At 52.1% G+C, this 20,727-nt stretch overlaps 7 protein-coding genes across 7 annotated transcripts; 4 read left to right on the top strand and 3 right to left on the bottom strand.

Moving 5' to 3' along the window:
• Window positions 1-3,629: 3,629 nt before the first annotated feature.
• On the bottom strand, window positions 3,630-4,688 carry J4E93_004598 (uncharacterized protein; the record flags this gene model as incomplete). The annotated part of the gene is made up of 1 exon (XM_049342525.1): window positions 3,630-4,688. The coding sequence occupies one exon, from the start codon at window positions 4,686-4,688 to the stop codon at window positions 3,630-3,632; it is 1,059 nt and encodes a 352-aa protein (XP_049200677.1).
• A 1,375-nt stretch (window positions 4,689-6,063) lies between these two features.
• J4E93_004599 (uncharacterized protein) lies at window positions 6,064-7,303 on the bottom strand (the record flags this gene model as incomplete). Its single annotated transcript, XM_049342526.1, has 3 exons — window positions 6,064-6,344; window positions 6,399-6,778; window positions 6,849-7,303. The coding sequence occupies 3 exons, from the start codon at window positions 7,301-7,303 to the stop codon at window positions 6,064-6,066; spliced, it is 1,116 nt and encodes a 371-aa protein (XP_049200678.1).
• A 515-nt stretch (window positions 7,304-7,818) lies between these two features.
• On the bottom strand, window positions 7,819-8,284 carry J4E93_004600 (uncharacterized protein; the record flags this gene model as incomplete). Its single annotated transcript, XM_049342527.1, has 3 exons — window positions 7,819-7,959; window positions 8,013-8,158; window positions 8,212-8,284. 3 exons carry the CDS (start codon window positions 8,282-8,284, stop codon window positions 7,819-7,821), a joined length of 360 nt encoding a protein of 119 aa, XP_049200679.1.
• Window positions 8,285-9,000: 716 nt separating this feature from the next.
• On the top strand, window positions 9,001-10,018 carry J4E93_004601 (uncharacterized protein; the record flags this gene model as incomplete). Its single annotated transcript, XM_049342528.1, has 2 exons — window positions 9,001-9,294; window positions 9,344-10,018. The coding sequence occupies 2 exons, from the start codon at window positions 9,001-9,003 to the stop codon at window positions 10,016-10,018; spliced, it is 969 nt and encodes a 322-aa protein (XP_049200680.1).
• A 1,037-nt stretch (window positions 10,019-11,055) lies between these two features.
• J4E93_004602 (uncharacterized protein) lies at window positions 11,056-11,555 on the top strand (the record flags this gene model as incomplete). The annotated part of the gene is made up of 2 exons (XM_049342529.1): window positions 11,056-11,444; window positions 11,498-11,555. The coding sequence occupies 2 exons, from the start codon at window positions 11,056-11,058 to the stop codon at window positions 11,553-11,555; spliced, it is 447 nt and encodes a 148-aa protein (XP_049200681.1).
• A 1,191-nt stretch (window positions 11,556-12,746) lies between these two features.
• On the top strand, window positions 12,747-13,373 carry J4E93_004603 (uncharacterized protein; the record flags this gene model as incomplete). Its single annotated transcript, XM_049342530.1, has 1 exon — window positions 12,747-13,373. One exon carries the CDS (start codon window positions 12,747-12,749, stop codon window positions 13,371-13,373), a length of 627 nt encoding a protein of 208 aa, XP_049200682.1.
• A 1,943-nt stretch (window positions 13,374-15,316) lies between these two features.
• On the top strand, window positions 15,317-17,317 carry J4E93_004604 (uncharacterized protein; the record flags this gene model as incomplete). The annotated part of the gene is made up of 1 exon (XM_049342531.1): window positions 15,317-17,317. The coding sequence occupies one exon, from the start codon at window positions 15,317-15,319 to the stop codon at window positions 17,315-17,317; it is 2,001 nt and encodes a 666-aa protein (XP_049200683.1).
• Window positions 17,318-20,727: the final 3,410 nt, after the last annotated feature.

Raw genomic sequence — 20,727 nt, forward strand, 5'->3', positions numbered from 1 at the left:
GTGAAGCGACACCATGAATGAAACCGTGACGCGAGATACACAGAAAACGACTCTCGGTGACACACATCCGAGGGAAAACGAAAAGGAGAAGTTTTCTTCGCACACATTCAGCAGGTACGCCGCGATAGTCTTGTTCCCATCACTCACACGGCTGTGCGGTCTCCGGTGTTTCGGAAGAGCTGTGTCTTCTGACTTGGGCATGCATGGTACTAGGACTCATGCTTATGGAGTTCCAATTTGGAATACAGGCATTGGTTGGATACATCTCGCTCGCCGTAGGAGCTTTCTCGCTGAATTCTGGGAAGCAGTAACCTGGGTTTGGCCCAAGCATTGGTTGAGGGACCGCACCCCAGGTTACAGGTATCGTAGGCATTGTTAGTGGTGGACAAGCCATGTTTCCCCACGTCGATGACACGCCTGAACCTGGGTAGTATCCATGGTTTGGCGTAAGAGTCGATGTTGGTAACGTAGACACAGTCTGCGATTCTTTGACAAGGATTGCAGCCATGACCTCGGGGCACTCGTTCTTCACTCGCTTCCGTAATGATCCTGGTAGACCGATTCCATTCTCACATAGTCGTTCTAAGAGACCCTCGATGATGTTCTCCAGATTGACTGTCTTCTCGTTGCATCGTTGCTGTGTCTGCACATTCTCATTCTTGGCTGTGATCAAATCGTTCTCTAGTGTACTGATGCGTCTTTCTTTGGCTTCGATATCTCGCACAAGCTGTGCGCATATCTCATTGCCTCTAGCACGAGCTTGTTGTTTACACGGCCTCCGTATCTGGCTGTGCTCGAAAGCTGGCCCGGGGAGAAAATTTGGTTCCGGCGGATCTGATTCGGGATTCACCAATCTCCATATAAATGACCACCTCGCTTCCTTAGTAAGCGTCGCCCATGAGGGACATCTTTCCGTCCGACGGTGGAAAAGCGTGGAGTTGTCGAAGAAATCGAGGCAAGAAGCACCAATGCAGTACCTCTCGCAGCCATCCGATGCATGTTTCTGTAGTGTATTCACTGGCCTCTTCTCCTCGTCTGGTATGGGTAGTCGCGTGCAGCATTCCTTGCATATGACTATGCGATGGCGATTCATGAGACTTCGCATCAGTTCTGATATTGTTGTATTCGTCCCTTGACAGTCATGCAACTCATGCATTGGACAAGACATCTGACCGGGATAATTAGAATCTTGAAGTGCATCTGGAACACAAACACCTTGTCCCCTGGTGGGTCTCCTATTGGAACATTCGTCTTCGTCGCCTTCTTCTTCTCGGCTTCTTTTCTTGGTCGATAGTGCATTCTTGCTGGCAGGTCCGATTGGAGTGCTGTTCGACGTTGCAGAGCTGTTTGGGGATCCGTTTGAGCCAGACCCGTTTGTTGATGTTTGCAACGAGTGGATGTCGTCCGTAAACCATTCTGCGCTTTCATGTGCCTGCAATGACTCGTACACGTCGTAGTATTGGTCCCTATCCTGTAAAATACTCCAAACTTCGAGGACCAGCGCCCTCGAAGATGATACCGGACCTCCTCTTAGACTCAAATCTTGCACTGGAGCAGCTGGCGAGCTCCTATTGCTGATGCTTGCACTCGGAATCGCTGGCGGAGTGAAAGGCGGGTACGTGCTTGCATCTTCGGTTGCGTCGACCCATTGAAGAACTCCAATTCTCGCGGTATCTTGATTATCCGAGCCCTCGTGGGATGAACAATCAAGACTAGTGCTTCGCTTTCTCCCTATATCAGTCGAAATGAGCTTGTGAATAAACTCTTCTTTTGCCGTGGTAACCTCATTGAGAAAGGGTTCCGATTGTTCCCCGTTTATTACTGCAGTTCTTGCTAGTTCTTGGGAATGGGATCCCTCTTGAAAGCCGTCTCTCTTAGCGGAAGCTATGCGCCGGGCCTTCCATGGGTGCCCAGCAGGCATTGCATTGGCACTTGCGGAAAGAGCAGGCCATCGTATTGAAGGCTTCGGGGTCTGCGGAAGGGAGTGAGGTTGCGAAGTAGAAGTTTCGTTGCTGCATGGCGTAATACTATCTGTGTGATTTGAAGCCTCTCGTTCAATGACATTTGTTTCGTCATTGCTGGTTTTCTTCACGTATGTGAACCTAATTGAAAAGGCGTCAAGTCGTTGTGATCCGCCCTCCCCATAAATTTCGGGTGACCCACCGTATCCACTGTCACCGTCTCGTCTTCTTCTTGTCTTCCACGCTCGATCCGTAATGGACCCTTTCGGAATAGCCGTTTCCCCTTGCTGTTGAAGTACTAGAATGGCTTGAGCTACACGTTCGTTGTCGGCAGATTCGACACCGCCGAGTTGATCCTGATGCTGAGACAATTCAGGTGCTGCGCAGTCATATCGTGCATGTACGCCGTGGCGGTGTGTAGGTGGCCTGCTGACTTCGGAAGACTCTAGATAAGATGAGATAGCTGCCATAGCTGTCGGAAGAGGATAACGAGGGAGATAGGGGACGTGGACGCTGGAATATGATAATATAAGGAGCGGGCGCAGTGCGACAGGTATGGGCAGGCAGCAGGTGGCACCCGCCGTGTCGATGGGTGTGGACGCGTCGTCACGAATTGCCAGCAACGCGAACAAATTGTTTGGCCCCCAAATCCCAAGTACTTGAACGCCACCCATGCAGCCAAGAAGTGGCTTACCCTATCTCTATAACACCGTCACCAATCTATATGCATACAAATTGTTTCATTGTTTTTGACCTTGAATACTGCTTCTACGGTTATCGTATCAAAGAGTCAGAGAGTTGGTGAATTGTAGGCATCAAAAGGCATCTTGATGCAAATGATTAGGGTTGTAAAACACTTTGTCCGAGCCGCAGCGGGGCATTGCTGAGATACGCCGCGTATAATAGCCCACCATATATGATGTAGGGGCGTGTGAATGATAAGAATGAAGTCTCATCACCTCAGCCTGCTTCAGCTTAATGAGAATGTCTGCCATCACCAACCCAGTCGAGCAAGTCATGGCAACGACTGTGTCCAACCAAGAGCTCGAGATCTGGATCGGATACACTGCCTAGGTAAAAACGGCCGCAACTACCTCGAAAAGCAGACCAAAACGCCCAACATGGAACAGCAGATTCTTCATCTGATCGAGTTCTACAAGCTACGCTTCAGTACGATGGAGCGAGCGATGTTGCGTTGGCTGTGGTGCCAAAGACCCGTCATCCAGGTGTGCGAAATCACAGCCGTGGGTCCATGCCATAAATCTTGTTGAAAACTGCTGTATGCTGATTCCGTCTAGGCCAACGCCCAAAGATGCATCTTCCCTTTGGAGGTGCACTTCGAAGACATCGAGACGTCGCATGCGCTATCGGCTGCTTTGCTACGACCGGGGCTACTACATGAGAGTGGGAGGATGTTCCACGAAACGAGGTCGTTCGACGTGGAGAACACAGAGGAATCGCCGAAGCGGAAAGTCTTGTGCATCGGCCATGTCGTCGACAAGAGGTATCTGGTGTGGCCGCTAGCCCTATCATTCGTCATCGCGACAGTTGTAGCGGCCATCGCAGGAGTCGCAACACACAGCGTATCGTCAGGTGCGGAGCTGGGGGGTTTCATCGGCGTCGGTGTCGTATTGTCATGGTCGTACATCTTGTGGCTTCTAGGATAGCTCATGCATCCATGCGTCGGAACCTCTGACCACCGTCTTCATCCCTCTCTAGCAAGCCTCTCATCTCCATAGCCCTCTTCTCTACCTCTCTTGCGCTGCCCATTCGACTTTCTTCAGTTCGCCATCCTTCAATATGCGTGAATAACGGTACAATGGCAGAGCTCTTCCAAGCCACTACGCCTCTCCTCCATGTATGCACGAGCGTAGCTATGAAGAACGCAATGCCCATGATGACCTCGACGACAGGTACGCTTATCCAGGCCCAGTGTACTTTTATGTATTGCTCCGTCGTGATTGTTCTACCAGGGAGGTTGATACTGCTAGGCCCCTGGCCGAAGGCGTACGTCATTGAAGTGCTAATAGCTTGCACAGTCTGTGTCAGGTTTGTGGAATTTTGCATGGCAAGACCGTACGCGTCCTTGATCGTAGAGGAAAATATACCGGAGAGAAACGTCATCATTCCTTGGTTATCGACTGGACCGACGCTGAAAGTTGTATTACCGGGGAGTGTTGTAGTTTCGTTCGAGACGTTGAAAGAGACCCAATAGTCCGGGTCGAATGGGTTGGCGATGCCGTAAAGTTCGTAGTCCTGTATAATTCCAGGGTTGAAGGTACCGTTCACGACGGTCATGTTACGGACGTGCCGACCGACCCAACGCATGTCACACTCAGTGAGGTCTGGACTGTCCATGCTAAAAGGCGACATCATGTTGGCGGTAGCGAAACTGACGATGGTGCTGTTGAGTACGCTGCCTATCTGAGATGCGCGCTGTATATGAGCGGTACTGTTGAACCAGGTTCCCTTTTCGCCTCCTGAGCTAGTACTCCGAGACGATTTGATGAAGAAGCCAGTGGGAGTTGTATAGTTGCATGCTAAACCTGCGTGTATCCTACCGCAGACGACGTGAGAGACGGATGTGACATTTGTACAGTTGCTAGCCACTGCCAGGGTTGTAAAGTCATCCCATTGGCAGTTTCCAGTCTGACATTCCACTTGTACTGGTGCACTGAGGTTGTAGAGTCCATTCAGGATAGCGCCTTGTATCTTGGGGTCCATCATCCTGTCTGGTCGCTTTGTAAGCCTGGAAACGACGTCTAATGAACCAAGCTCAGAAGCTTACCTATGGTCCCTCCTCCGGTGACGCCTCTGGAAGCACCTGAATCGTAAACTTGATTCCTGTAGAAGCTTGCACCGGAGGTTTCAAAATGCAGTCTCGAAGGGTAAGAAAGCAACTGCTGCGACAAGGGGCCCATGGCGAGGGACAGTATCGTGATGAGAGAACCCCATGTTGCCAACTTTGTCTTAAGATGCAATCTCCAAACAAGTTCCAGAGAGCCCCAAGGTCCTCGACTGGCGTCGTCGAAGATTTGCATCTCCCGCAGCGGGCGTGGTGACCTGACCAGGTGAATCCACTTGAGTTGACTCAAGCATGATGCAACTGGTACTATCAGGGCTGTCCGCGATAGGGTCGAAAGAAGTGCAACAATAGTGTTGAGCGTAATGTTGTGAACAAAATGCCAATCGGACAAGGGCCTCTCCTGGTAGACTTTCAGTATGATTGTTATGGCAACGACGCACAGGAGACTGAAGACTGCGGATGCAACCTCCCACCGCCAATCTCCCCAATGAAAGCTTCCAGAACGCTCCGGTGGATCGTAGTGCGTTCGGATGATAGCCTGTTCCTTCGAAGATACGGATTCTGGTCCTTCTGAACTCCATGCTAGGCTGTTACCGAGCAGCCTTTCACTGTGGGTGGAATGGTCGTGATCCGGGATGCCATGTAAACGATCCTGCTTGAGACTGCCTGCAAGTGGGACTGCTCTGACTGGAGCGATGGCCGTCGGAAGGTACTCTTGGCTGAGCTCCAGCGAACGCATAGAGGTAGAGCGAGATGAAGCCATGCTCAGAATCCGGGGAAGCAGCGATAGCTTCGCGTCAAGATCTGCGAGGAGTCGACAGGACTAAGTATTGTTATATGCGAAGACGCCGCTGGCCTAGTGGCGTGGGTGGCTTGGGCTGGGTGGGGGCCAAAAGCGGCTGAGCTGGTGTACAGATTCTGACCATTGGCTGTGGTTTGGCAAGGCGTCCTGCCTAGTAACACCTGACGCTGTGTTCAACGATCTGCAACGCATGCGAATATACCTGCACATCATACAAGGAAAAGACTGAACACCCTAGAGTCGACGTTGACGTTGGGCCACCTACTTTACATGTTTTCACCTTAATGTAGGCTCTAGGGTGTTCAGATTTTCCCTTGTATAAGGTGCCTGTGTCAAAAAAAAAAACAGTGATAGGACTCATGACGGCTAGGATGAAGTGGACGGTAACACCAAAAGAACATGGTCATTTCGAGATTGAAATTGGACGTGGCCAAACTATCGCAGGGGTATCTTGGTGTTCGAAAGCAAAATAGACAGGAAAGTAGCTGGAAGTATTACAACTCGTCGAATGCGCGCAGTCGCTCATCGTCATCTAGTACAGGCTGCGCTTCGGTGGTCTCCACTTTTGGACTTGCAGTACTAGATGACGGCCCTATAATCGCCTCTTTTGCTATGTCTGGTATGTCGGCTTTCAATATTGCCTCTCTGGTCGCAGGATCGAGTGTGTTCTTCGGTTCGCGTGGGTTATCGATCGGTTGCGACGGGCGGAAGAAAACGAGGGCTAATATGAGAGCAGCTATGAAGCCCACTATAGCCCAGAATATGCGCACGCGATCTGTGTGATGTTAGTTGAGACGGAAACAAAAGATTGCTGAGGGGATAGCCATACGAGTGTTCTTCGCCTGCCATCGCGCTTCCGACTTGGCCCTCGCATCGACACGCTCTTTCGCTCGTTCGAGCCTCGCCGTCAGTGCATCGGCTTTCTCTTTGCCCGCCTTGATGCGCTCTTCTAATCCGCTCACTTGCTCCTGTTGTGTCTTGAAGCCATCGAAGGCTTCCACTTGGCCAGTCACATCCTCCAGCAACTCTGTCGTGTCGGACTCGAAGTTTTCGTGGAGCTCCTTGGTCAGGCCAGAGAGCTCTTGTAGCGTTCCGATGGTCTGGCGCAGTACGGAGACCTTCTCGAGGATGGAATAGTAGGTGTCGTCTAGACGGCGCGACGTCTTGAGGGACTGGTCGGAAAGGGTCTGCAGAACCGCACGAAGGTCTCTGCGGGCCATGTTAGAGGAGGCATCTTGGGGGAATGCTGCGGGCCTGATAGTGAATGACGCAGACGCACCGTTCTCTAGCTTCAACTCTCTTAGCCTCTAGCTCCACATCCGCCTGACGGATTGGTCTCCGCGGCGGGATGGTGATGCCTGGAGTGCTTTCCTCCTTCCCATGCACGCTGCCATCCGCCTGGCCTGGTGCGACGCTCTCCCTGCGACTGTGACTGGGGCTCGTGTCTCTGCTCCCTCGCGCCTGCCTCAGCAGGTCTCCGAAGCTAGTTGGCGGCTGTATCTGGATGGCTGACTGCATTGCCTCTTTGGCAGCATGGCGTTTGCTGGAGCTGTGGCGGTGACGGTCATCGTGACGGTCGTGGTGGTGTCGCGACGACTTGTGCTTGTGCAGGTGGGAATGCGACTTCTTCTCGGGGTCGGTCGTCACGCGCGTGGCCGAACGGGAGCTGTAGAGGTTGGGACGGAAAGACCTGGGGTCGGCCAAGCCAGCATGGAGGTGAAGCTGTCCGTCCATGTCATGGTGGTGGTTGGGTCGGCGCAACGAGGCAGTTGTCGGTGCTGCTGGGTTCCAAGATCGACTTCCGAGTTTCGCGTGTCATTGCAGGGGTCTCCATCCGCTAGCCAGCTGGGGAAGCGCATGTGAAGAGAGTCATGAAACAGCCTAGACAGAGATGATGATTGTAGTTTTGCAGATATTATATTGCAAGTTGCTTGTACAGCAAATCCCGCGTCTATGGTACTGGAACTTTCAGTAGGGAATGGCATTTCAGATTCTTTGATCATGGACAATATTCTAAATGATTGCTTTTTGCTCCGTCCTCCACTATGGGAAGCCTCGATAGGGTATCATTGCTTGCATCCCGCCCTGCAGACTGAAATGCTCTGGGCTGGTTCCGGTCGCTCTTGCTTTGCCGGTGGTTTCTGGGTGGTGCATTCGCGCCTGCCTCTGCACCTTTTCAACATCCTCCCGAAGCGGCATTTCCTTGACCGCATATTTTATGCTTCGGCTCTAGTCTAACCGACCCGAGCTCATGACTTCAGCATCTTGTTGCGCTTCTCCCTCCTCTTCAGGCGCTCGACGCGCTTCTTGTGCATCTTCTCCTCCATCTGGGCAAATCGTTCTCGTTCTGCTTTGGCGGCGCGCTTGGTCTTGATGGCTTCAACTCGACGCTATTGCACGGTCAGCTCCTGTCTATTTGTAACCAAAGGCCGTGGTTTCCTACCTGTCTCTCAGACTCCTTCTCGTCCTTCAGCTCTTTCTCCTTCGCCTTGACAGCAGCGAGCGCTTTCCTCTCCTCACTGCGCTTCTCCCATGAGGTCTGGCCAGCCTTTGGTCGGAAGGGGCCCTTGTTGTCGTGCCATTGCTTGCCTGTGGAATGTTAGATTGCCATGTCGCAACTACCACACAAAGCAGTCGCATACCGTTCTTCTTCATGCCCTTGACAGGGGCAGTTTCCGTCGCAGGAGGCGCCTCGATTATCACAGATTCAGACATGGTTGCGGTGTTGCGCGACCAGTGGATCTCGCAGAAGTTCTCGAACCCAGAACACGGCGGCGCGAGAAAAGTTAATGCCGATTATCGATAACTAGCGCACTTTGCCGGCGCGGGCTGCCAGCCAGGGATCCCAAATCCCGCCCAACTCAAATGTTATCAGATCGAATTGATCTGATAAGCTGCGTCCTGCAGAAGTGCGGCCGGAGCGCGCTCCCAATTGCTCGTTGCGCTCATACTTTATTCGCGCATGCAGATGGTCTGGCTTAGCAGGCGCTGTGCGCTTTCCACTCCTGTAATACTTTCTTCCGATACTGCAGAATTTTCCTAGGCTAGCTAAACAAAGGTCAGCCCTGTTTGGTACAACGTTGGGCGTTATCATCTTCTCCATCCCCGTCGCACACACGGCCCGCTGCATGCTCCCTCGAGCAAACTCTCTTCGTCGTGTTACACACTTCCGAACCTTCCTCCACTCGCCATAACGCAAACGCAACCGGTGTACCCCATTATTGACATGGGCTTCGATTCATAACAGTAGCCACGCGCCCTCTCACCGCCCACGACTCTTCGCACGCAACATGCGCTCGGCTTCATAAACATACATTCACTCCAGCTACACATATCCATTGACGAGCCATACACATCCTTCATTCATGGAAGCACAAGAGAGTCCGGTGTCGGTGGTGGGGGGAAGAGGCCGGCTGCCCAACCCAGTTATAATGGAAGAGGTCCGGGGTCCTACTGCAGCACATACCATAGGCAAGGGCGAAGAGGCCTTGAAGGATGTTCTCTGTGGATCCGCAGCTGGAATTGTCGGAAAGTACATCGAGTACCCCTTCGACACGGTCAAGGTTCGGCTACAGTCACAGCCCGACCAGGTGCCACTCCGCTACACTGGGCCACTTGACTGCTTCAAGAAGTCCTTACAACAAGATGGCTTTCTTGGAATATACCGGGGCATCAGTGCGCCTCTGGTAGGCGCTGCCGTAGAGACAAGCACATTATTCTTTAGTGTGAGTAGCATGCGAATGATGAAGGGGGTCAAACTGACGTGGTCTGCAGTATCGTCTGGCTGGCGATGCCCTCAAGTCCTCAGGATTTTATCCTGAATTAAAGAGACACCCGGAGCGAGATCTACCTTATTCTGGCATGCTCTTGTGCGGAATGGTCGCAGGCGCTATCACGTCACTCTTCCTAACACCAATTGAACTCGTTAAATGCAAGATGCAAGTTCCCCTAGAAACGAAAGGCAGCGTCGTGGCCGCACCCACTATCAGAGGAGTCATTGCTTCTATCTATCGTCACCAGGGCCTCAAGGGCTACTGGCACGGACAGTTTGGAACCTTGATTCGTGAGACAGGAGGCGGTGCAGCGTGGTTCGGTGGCTATGAAGGCATGAAGATCCTGTTCAAGGGCTCCAGTACTTCAGCCAAGGACGAAGATATTCCCGTGTGGCAGCGCATGGCCTCTGGTTCTGTCGCAGGTGGAGCCTACAACTTCATGTTCTACCCTGCGGACACGATCAAGTCGAGAATGCAGACCGAAGATGTCAAGCAATTGACTGGCGGAAAGTCGACATTCAGCGCTGTGGGAAAGGCGGTTTGGAAGCAACACGGTATCAAAGGCATGTACCGTGGGTGTGGTATCACAGTTGCGAGATCCATACCCAGTTCTGCATTCATCTTCACCGTATATGAAGAGTTGAAGAAGCGATGGCCTACTCGACGGGTAGACTAGGACCGTTACGGGATTTCGCGCTGGATGCGCGGACTTTGTCGAGCAGCATATCATGGTGTTTGGGGGCGTTTGTATAGCATCAGGCGGGAGCGTCGAGATACCATGTATTGTTACATTGAGCGCATAGAAAAGAAGCAGCAGTCTTAGACCATAGAACGCATGCACATGCAACTTTTTCCAAAATATTCTACCTTCACATGTCAAAGCGCAAACACCCCTGTCCTTTCCTTCTCTTAGCGCGAAGCTGCACCAATCCACGGATGTGGGGAAGCAGCGACCGGCAATGTGACGCGAGCCGAGGATCAGATGCCAGCAGCCATTCCGCGACTGCGACTCTGCGCTATCTATACCCGACCGCAAACCTCGCTCTCGTTCCCATGCCAGCCTCATGATACGTACACTGTACTTCCGCTCTTCTCTTCACTCCTTCGATTTTCTCCTCTAGGGTTTCTGCGACCGTAAAAGGTAGCGGCAAACGTCATCGCAACGCGCGCGCGCTGGACCGAGGCTCTTCTTCGCCGGACGCAAGCCAGCAACGACAGAACACAACACCCAGGCCATAACACACACACATACAATCGACATGGACAGATTACACGCCCTCGAGGTATGTTGCAGGAAATTAGGATGTCGCATCTTTTGAAGCCCGAGCTGACGGTTTGAACAGGCTGCGCTCGACAGGATTGTGCTAGACCCAAAGTACCACGATATCCTCACACTGGTAAAAGGTGTAAGGAATGGCATTGTATATGGAAGTAAAGTGCGATTTCCGCATGCGCTTGTGTAGGTTTTCGCAAGGCCGTACGTTTATGGAGAAATGGATTGCTGACGCGTGGTTGCAGAATGATCTTCCTCTTTAGATCTGGAAGGTACGCAGCACCCTCCTTACTATCAGCCCTCTTCTCTACTCCATAACCAGAGAATATTCGTGCTGACAAGAACTAAACAGCTTCCGATCGAAAGCCTTGCTCGTCTACAAAGCGACCCGCCAACACGCCCGTAACCTCGGCCTCTTCGCCCTCGTCTACAAATCCTGCATGATCTTCCTCCGACACGCGTCCCCGACCGGTAAAGAGCGACACTACGATTCCTTCCTCGCCGGTCTCCTAGGCGGCTACACCGTCTTCGGTCGCACAATTCACAATTCCGTGTCTCAGCAAATCGTCATATACGTAGCTGCACGCGTATTGTTAGCGTTAGCAAAGCTAGCAGTACAACCACGACAGGTCGGAGGCGGAGCGAGTGGACAAGGAGTTCAAGGAGGTGGTGGCGGGTGGGAGCTGTTCGGCAACGGCGAGATGAGGAGAACGATGGCGAAGAATGGGTGGCCGGTGTTTGCCAGCCTAAGTTGGGCGATGGTCATGTATATTTTCAGGTGGCATCCTGAGGCTGTGCAGAGCAGTTTGAGGAGTAGTATGAGTTATATGTGGGTGTTCTTTGAAGCAGGAAGAAAATGGGATTACGCTAACATGTTGACAGTTATGTGCAGTCGGACGACTGGAACTCGTTACGAACATTACTTTGGCATAACAAATGAGCAAGGTGGAGAGGAAGGGCATAAAGTGACGGGAGAAGACGTCATGGTTGGATTGAGGACCCGGCATGCAGAGGCGAATGCACGGAAATTTAGATGCATATACATTGGCGCGCTACACCATGACCATGATAGAAAGGAAATATCAAGAAATATCCAAAGTATCATGAGACAATGATGTCTCCTTTCTAAATCCATCCACCAGTAAGAAAATCTCCCGACCGACGAGGTTAAAAGCGGCAATATTGCTTAACACGACCCCAAATATCCGTCATACACAGTGACATAGGTCCGCAACATGCCAAAACGAAGCGACCAATCTCACCAGAGTCATACCTTACTCCTTGGTCTACAATCGCTCTCGGTGTTGACCGGTGGCTTTTTACCCCACTTCCAACGCCCATGTAGGCGGCCTCCGGTGAGCCCATCTCGGACACGCACACGCGACGCGTTCTCCCCAAAACAAAGTCCCCATGCCGTCATCAGGCAGAACATTCTACATGTCGGCTACCTTCGGGTTTTGCCAACTCGTTTCGGACGTGTCCTATGATATCCTTCCGTCGCGTGGTTACTCGAGGGTACTCTCGATTACCCCGGGTTATAAGCACGCTGGCCGGTGTCGGAATACGGTAATAGATGAGCGGAGGATATTGGTCCTTCAAACTTCTGATGCGACGTCGCTTGCGATAAATGCGGGGAAGGAGGTCCAGTGATGGGTTGTTGGAGCCAGGTAGGTGACCGACTCAGGCTTGGGGTTAGGCAACGTGTCTGTCGCGGAGGCGGTTATGACTCCCTTTCGTTCTGTCGTATATTCTGGGTGGCCGATGATCGCTCATATACTGTTGGTATAAAGACTTGGAAAGACGTGTTGTAGTTGTTCTTTTCGATCCCTTCTCCAGAGATTGTTGACTTGGAGGTGCTTTGATCTGTATTATTAGCTTGTATACCATTACCTTTGCTGAAACGATTATCATCTTGTGGCATTCAGCGCTGTCTTCCATTGCCTACCGTCCCTGTTTCTTCTCATTGTGCTGCCAAGGTAAGATGCACTGTTTCTCTATTTGTCTGCGCTGCAACGAGTCGATGTTACCTACGTCTGCACCTTCGACGACAATGGTGCTGAGTCCTTGAGCCCATACCACACAAGGTCAACTGACATGCTTCAGGGAAGTCGATCTTCTTACTATCGCCACAATGTACGACCATGATGATCCGAACAATTCCTCCCATCAGCCGGCTCTGGATAGCCCATCGTCTGATAGACCGCCCCAATTCAATTGGAGGAATTGCGGCTACGACTGCGGAGAAGGGTGCGAGAAGGCCAGCGACGACGAAGGCGGTGGAGGAGTGAGCGACGACGAGACAGCCGTGGATGCAGACGAAGAACCATACTTGATGACCGCGTCGCACGATGAGGATATCAGAGTTTTCCAAGATGTGGACGATGCCACGACATACTCTTCAGACCTAGACCCCACGGATACGGTCCAAGACTGTGCCGCCATGTCCGACAGCATGGTCGTCGAACCGTGTGCCACAATCGATCACAGTCCAGTAGTATCTGCCGGCGGCAGCGCTCGAAGCCGATCACCCGACCCGGGTGTTCTTTATTGGGTTGCCCACAGCATGCCTGTTGCCACGCCGTTGCCTATCGAGTACTTTTTTCTGCAGACGCCGCTGCGTCTCAGCCCCCAGTACGAGCATTGCCGCGGAGACCCAGCGAGTCACCTTGTCGTACCGGATCGCTCGCCCCTCTGGTATCTGATGGAGCAGTCGTGGAGCGGGTATGCGCCAGCTTATGGATACATCTCGCCGCCATAGTTTGGGGTATAGGGGGATTTGATTGGAAGGCTTCCAAGGTTTTGTTGGGTGGTGGTTGGTGATCGCTGGTGGTGTATAGGCGCGCTCTTCCGGGATGGCATTCAGAGTATTGGTCAATATTGTGTAGCGAGCGGGATTCTTGAGTACTTTTAGTGGCGTTTGTCAGGGTTGTGTTAGTAGATGTATTCAATAGTTTCATCAAGTGGAAAGAAACGCGGTCGTGAGGCTTCAGCCAGACACATGTCCAATGTGAAGCAGAAATCGATATAGGCGTAGCGAACAAAGTAAAAATAAGATAGGAGCACTCTCACGAAGTGGATTGTGGTAGAATTGTCCAATTATGGTTACGGTAACCGTCGTTCATGCGGCATGTGTCAACCGCAAAAGCCACCCGGAATCGCCCGCGCCTGCCCGATCACTCCTCACAACGTCGGATGGTCAGCGCGAAATTGGATTCGGAGTATGCTGCCTGAGCACGGCGCCTGTAAACAGAAGGCGCATGTGCATGCTGCAATTGTACTGTGGAATTGTTATAAATTATGCCATCATGGCCACGCACACATGAAAAGATTCCTGCCTCAGCGGCCGCATTCGGGAATACACGATGCTTAGACCCCCTGATGGCTCTTCTCAGCGGAGACAAGTACGTGGCTAGGGTTTCCGTAAATAAAGCATTAATTTCCACACAAAATGCCGCATCGCTTTCACTGCGAGGCAAAGACCTGATCAGACTTTCTGGAATCCCCAAAAGCTGTAGTCATTCTCGATCAGCAAGCGGGCGTGGAGTCTGGAGTCGCGGAGTAGCGCATGCCATTTGTCGATCCCCGATGCTCGACATCGAATTGTCTAGTTCTCATCGCAGACCCACACGGCTGCTCTCCACGCTCGCACCGTGCATCCTTGAACGAATTAACGTGCCGAAGATGCGGTCGGGTGCAGAGTGCTGACTCCACTGATTGACCGCTCCGCCCACGAGGCTGATCATCGGGCAGCTGCTTGACAGCCATGGAGCCCTAGAACTTTCTGCCACAGCCCATTTAGTCCAAGTCCGATGGATATCTCGTGTGTCAATAGCGGTGCACGCATTGATAAGACGATTTAAGTGCCTGGATCTTGCTGGCTCTAGAGTTCCGAGAGCTGGTCGGAGCGCTCCAGGGCTCAACAAGAAACCCAACCCTGTCACCCAACGAGCGCCTCCCACGATCCAACGTCTAGCAACGCCGTACCACGACAGCCCTGGATATAACTGACGGCGCTCACCACCAGTGCACATACACGCACATCCAAACCCGCAAATCCCCGCGGTAGCTCTCGGGCTGTCCCTAGCAGTCGCTCCACCATACGTCATCCTGCACCACACACGCCAGCGCCAGCTACTAGACACTGTGCCATTCACATGTTTCTCGGCAACCTCTCCTTCAGACGCTTTCCGCAGTTCGACAAACCCTTGGCCGTGTGGGAACTGCGATACGGGGTGCAGTAAGTTGAGCCCGTGCCTGGGAGACGGCCAGAAGCAAAATGGCACGCGACTGACATGCTCCAAGACCACACGAGTACCCTTGAGCCCTACGAGCCTCCGAATCGACCGCCGTAGACAATTCCCTGCCCCCAACTAGCCAGCATCGGCTGCACCCTCCATCCCAGCGTTACCACCACAACAAACCGCCAGCGGGGCTTGCGTGTGCTTACTTTTGCACCGAGCATTGTCCGCAACGTCGCTGTCACGCTCAACAGCGCCCCTACGCAGTTACATGCCTCCGAAATATTCCGAGTAAATTCCCCGCTTCGGTTCCGCACCTCCCCAGATACTAGGCCTCTGCCACTAGTCTACCCGGGCGACCGCATAGTCTTGCGATTGGCGAAGACACCGTTAGTGATATATCCGATTGCCTGTATAAGTACAGCATCAGGGAGCTCCCGTCGAGTGCTGAACATACTTAAAGATGGCGTCAGCAGCTCCTCCCAGGCGTTTCAAGGTCGAGCCCATCGAGACAACTGTCTCGTCCTCCAAGGACAAGGCTGCGGCACAGCAGGACAAAGCTCCGGCACAGCAGGCCGAGAGGCCGAAGCCACGGAGGTTTGCACCACAGCCAATAGAGACGACAAAATCAAGTTCCAAGTCTAGCCGTAGGTTTGCGCCCGAGCCCGTTGAGACTACCAAGAGGTCCAACCGTCGCTTTGCTCCCGAGCCCGTGGAGACGACCACACGAAGCAGTCGTCAGAAGTTTGCCAAGGACTGGGAAGAGCAAACGTCCCCCACCGGGAAGTTCAAAGCGGATCCTATGGAAGCGGCTTCAAGCTACAGTAGCCAGTACAAGGGTTCTCTAAAACTGCCTACCAAGAAATTTCGACCGCAATTGATCGAAACTGCCCAAAGACATCGCAAGGCTGGGGACGACACTCCCGCAATACAACCGTCCGACAAGACTGAGGCGACCCCGGACTCTGCAATAAGTGCCCGGAAAGCAAGGATACTGGGAATCCCTCCCACACCGCCAACAAACACACCGACTTTTGATATCAAACAGAACCCTTTGTTTTTGGAGATACAACGCAACGCCTCACCGTGTAGGCGCCGTTCGTACTTTAGCTCCTCGCAGCACTCGTTTCGTGTTCCTGACTTAGACCCGATTGAGTCTTCCGAGTCTGAAGCATCTGCGCCGCCATCGCCGACGGAGTCGCCACCTTACACTTCAGACCATTCGTTTATGTACAAAGAAGCTACTCGACGACGAGAAAGTGTTGACGACAGTTCTGCTGGCTACCTACTTGAGTTGGCTGCTAAGGCTGCAGAGAAACAGCTTCGGGAACAGGCTTTGGCCGCATTCCCGAACAGCGACTTCCACGAACCCGTGGCTCATTACGTGGATCATGACACAGAAGGCTCAGAGCCATCAGTCACTGAGGCCAAGCCGCAGCGAGAACCGTCCTTCACGCAGGTTAATTGGGATTTAATTGCCATGCGTGAGTATCAAGAGAAGCAGAAAGCCGGTAAAGAGGAGCAGAAGCCGAAAGAGTATCACAAGCCTGCTTTCAGCCCATTCGGAAACCCAGCCGGCTTTCTGGATGCTGCTACGGCCAAGAAGTTTGCGAACGAGCGAAAAGACCCCGAATTAGAGCGTCAACGCAAAGAAGCCCGACCTCCCATGCTTGGACAGGACATCAAATTCCCTCGATGTGCATCACCGGAGCCATCTCGTTTTGACCCTACTCAAGGATGCGATGCGGTCAGGACGGCTATGTGCTATCTCTCTGAGCAGTCCAAGGCCGCGTCTGAAACAGGAGAGAGCCTATGGTGTGGAAAAGGCAATGGCAGGCAAACAAGTACAACACCATCACTGTGGTCCAATGCCAACAGCCGAGCTTCAAGCACGCACGGGTTGTGGGGTGGTTTCTGCGTCAACGGTGGAGACAAGTCCCCACGCGGGCCAGCCGGTCTACTCACACCCCACAATGAGAAGCCAAACCCCATGTCACCTTGTCCAACGCCCTCTACGAGCCTCTTGCCACCTACGCCTCCGGCATCGAGCTCCGGCGTCACTTTTGGGCAAACGGACTTCTCGGGCATCGATGAGAAGCTCGCTGTCGAGCAGTCCATCGAAGAAGAATTTGGTGACAACTTTGTTACCCAAGTGTACAATTACCTGTCACTCGGATATCCATCAATGGCACGTCCGTTCGATGAAGAGCTTTCAAAGATTTCGCACATTCCCATTTCCGAGTTGAGGCAAGACGATCACCTCGCCTCATCCCGTGGCTACATTCGTCTGGGCAACGACGGCAATTTGAAGGACACCCAGATTACCGAGGAGACATGCATGCGCTGGCGCGCCTTACGCATATATATCCAGGAATGGGCGAGGCAACACCCCCACATGGCTGAAGATGAATTCATGGCTGGGGGGCGTGGAACTGCCGTTAGGAAAGGCAGTTGGGCGCTCTAGACGAGTGTTGCACTCATGGATTGTATCTTCCCTATACATGGAGCTTTTTTGAGCGGTTTAGCGTTTACATTCAGCGGTTTTCTGGCGTTGGGTCTGGTGTAAGTGGTCGGTCCTTCCCTGCATGATGTGGCTTGGTACCTGGATGCAGATCTCCTATGGAGCTGTTCCGGTTTCTCCGCTGTCTGTTTCATGGTGCCGGAGGGTCTGTTGGGACCTGCATATTTCCTTATCTTGAGAATGTATATATGTTTCTTTTGAGATAGGTCCCTTGTAATCAAGCCTTGGTTGGTTTCTGAAAGCTCAGAGAATGCAGGATTTGGCAGTAGTGGCAGGGATCGCTTGGCGGATGACATCCGCATCCCGTCGTGGTTTCTTTTTCCCTTATCGCGCACCTCCCCGCCTCCACGCTTCAACGTCTCTATGTGGATATTGCCGCAAATATACGCGTATACGGCAGGACAACTCATGTCTCATTACCGGAGTCTCTCTGCGCCCATACATGGGTATGTACCTTGATTGGCTCGCATAGCCTTTGAGAGTGTTCTGGGCGAAGCAGCACGTGTTGAATACATGTTTCGCTCGTTGTTGAGGCTGTTACTCACCGCTCGTCCTGCCGTCATTAAGATTATCACAAGCATCGCTTACACGTGGATTCTTGCGATGTTTGATACCAATACGGACAATGCCTACCGTGCGGCTGGAGGCGTCCGCCTCGGACAGCGCCTACATCCCACGCCTGCGGTCAACCCCATCGCGCCGAATGTTGCACCCCGCGCTTCGTTCAGGGACAGGCTTGGCTATCGGCGACAATTCTCGCCAATCATGCTTTCCCACTGGCATCTCTTGGAATGATGGATGGGCCGGTACAGGATGCTAACTATTTAGGTCGACTTTGATGTTGATCATCGCCACAGGCCATCCACGCCACTGACCTCGAAGGATTCCAACATACCGATTACAACTTCGCGGAGATGTCTATTGATGTTTGTTGTTGGTATAGTCTCAGGATACCTGTCCCGTTTCTTGGGCCGTATCCAGATATGACCTGATGTCTAGGTGTGTTGATAGGTGCAGCGGAACCATGTCTATCTTGGCTAAGCAGTAAACTTCCCGCGGCATAGCATCTTTATCATCCAAGGCTGTCATCTCATTTCAAGAGTTTTAACCCTTTTATCTCGACACTATGTTTGAACCGAGCTATTAACAATTCAAAGCATGGAGCATTACATGTGGAGAAAGTGCGACTGATAACTCCAAGCATTCGTTTTCTCTACCAAAGGTCTCGTGGACAATATATTGGCCGAACGACTCTCAGGCGAGACTATCCTATTTCCGATCATGGGCGAGAGCGACATGTCCGACTTTCCGCAGCAATTGTCGGTGCAATCATGGATATTGTACGGCATCGGCATGGTCATGATCTTACTCCGCACGTTAGTTATACTTAGCCAAACTAAGCGCCGTGCTCACTCTCAACTACAGATACGCGCGATGGCATCGAGTCAGAAGCCTAAACGCCTTTGCAGCAGATGATTGGATCATGGCAACAGCCGTACCGACCTTCTACACTGGGCTGATTGTATGCTTGAACACAATCGCAACGGGAGGTGGAAGCAACCTCTTCCCACCAGAGCTATTCTCCACGTTCAGTCAAGAAGAGATAGATGAGCGAATCAAAGGATCGAAGATAGTCGTCGTCTCCGAGCAAGTAAGTCAACAGACCATGAGACATGCAAACACACTATAAAGCATAACTAACACCTAGTAGTGCATGCTGAACGTTATATGGTCCTTGAAAGCCTGTATGTTGTTCATGTTTGCTCGTATGCTGACCGGAACAACGAACATGAAGTGGATCAAAGTGGCTGCACTATGGGTCGTTATCGGCTGGTTCGCTGTCCAGATTACTTTCTTCAGTGCATGTCGCCCATTCGTAGGATACTGGGCAGTGCCGCCCCCAAATCCGCAATGTACGACACTTGAACACTTTGCGATAGTACAGGCAACTTTCAACATAAGTAGCGATGTCCTCATCATCGCTGTGCCGATACCGATGATCATGTCGCTTTCACTTCCTCTGAAACAGAAGGTTGTGCTAGGCATATTATTCAGCATGGGTATCTTCGTTGTATGTTCCTCCTTCCTATCATCTCACGATTTGTTTTTACTAACACGGCCGACAAGATCGTCGCAGCAATATTGACGAAAGTTTACAATCTATCGGACGTATACTCCACCACGTACATGCTGTGGTATACCCGTGAGGCATCTGTTGCCGTCTACGTAGCCAATCTCCCCGGTATCTGGCCTCTTCTCCGCGAACACATACGCTTCCTTCGTGAACACACAAGCTATTATACCACCAGCCAATCAAAGATGCCTGGCCAGAGCTCGCATGGATACGGTAACCTATCCATAAGCAAACGCCAGAGCCGTGTTCGCACCTTTACGAACCTCAGCTCACACGACGTCGAGCTCGCTTACGATATTCAATCTGGCGTTACTTCGATACATACATCTGGGCAAAGAGTACTAGGAAGCGAGAACCCCTTCATGGAAAGAGAGGATATCCAAAGGAGCGACGACAGGAAAGATTTGGAAGCGGGGAGTAGTCGGAAGGGAATGAATGGCGTAGCCTATATGGGCGTACAGATTGAAACCGAAGTAGAGATTCAGAGCGACCAATGGATGGGAAGTAGGTTGGAGTTGGCGCAGTCGAGAGTAGTCCGGTGTGAAGGTCCGGAGGCGCAGGCAGGAAGATGATGCCGCCAACTTATGGGACTGTTATTAATTGATGCGCTTCGTCGGGTGTACTGAATGTATCGAATTCCATCTCATCTCGAGCCAGACGTTACCTAATCCAGCAATATCGCAAGCCGTTGATTGCAGTAGAATATCCTTCACCCTCTACCCTCCACCCGCTCCGCTAGCGTTGCTATTCTTCTCGGTGCATACCGCATCTATAGATAGGTTCTCTCTGCCGTAGATTTTAGAGGGTAGGATTTCACACGTACATTTCTGTCGCAATTCGTCTCAACCTAGAACAGACGATACTGCGTTAGGCAAGTATTGAGAGCTGTCGATTATAGCTGCGGTATCTTCACCTAGACCACTTCCCAGGAAGGCGGTTGGACGTTTGTAGAATGGGTAGAGGTTTACACAGCGCAGTACGGACGTCCTATGCAAGCAAAGTTTGAATTAGCGCAGAAATTTGGGATGAATGTTTTCCTAGGCGATTCGGTATCTTTCGTGTCCGTCAGGGCTGATGGAGTTCCTTCACCCAAAGATCGATATAGTGGCCTGGTGACGTCATAAGCTCGATCACGCTAAGACCCGCTCAGGGTTAGTGCCTCGTGACAGCGCGATCTCGCGCGTCGCCCTGGCTAGTGGCGAGTGCTACTTGCATTGGT

The sequence above is a fragment of the Alternaria ventricosa genome, assembly GCF_023758065.1.
Source record: "Alternaria ventricosa strain BMP 2768 chromosome Unknown scaffold_6, whole genome shotgun sequence".
NCBI lineage: Eukaryota > Fungi > Ascomycota > Dothideomycetes > Pleosporales > Pleosporaceae > Alternaria > Alternaria ventricosa.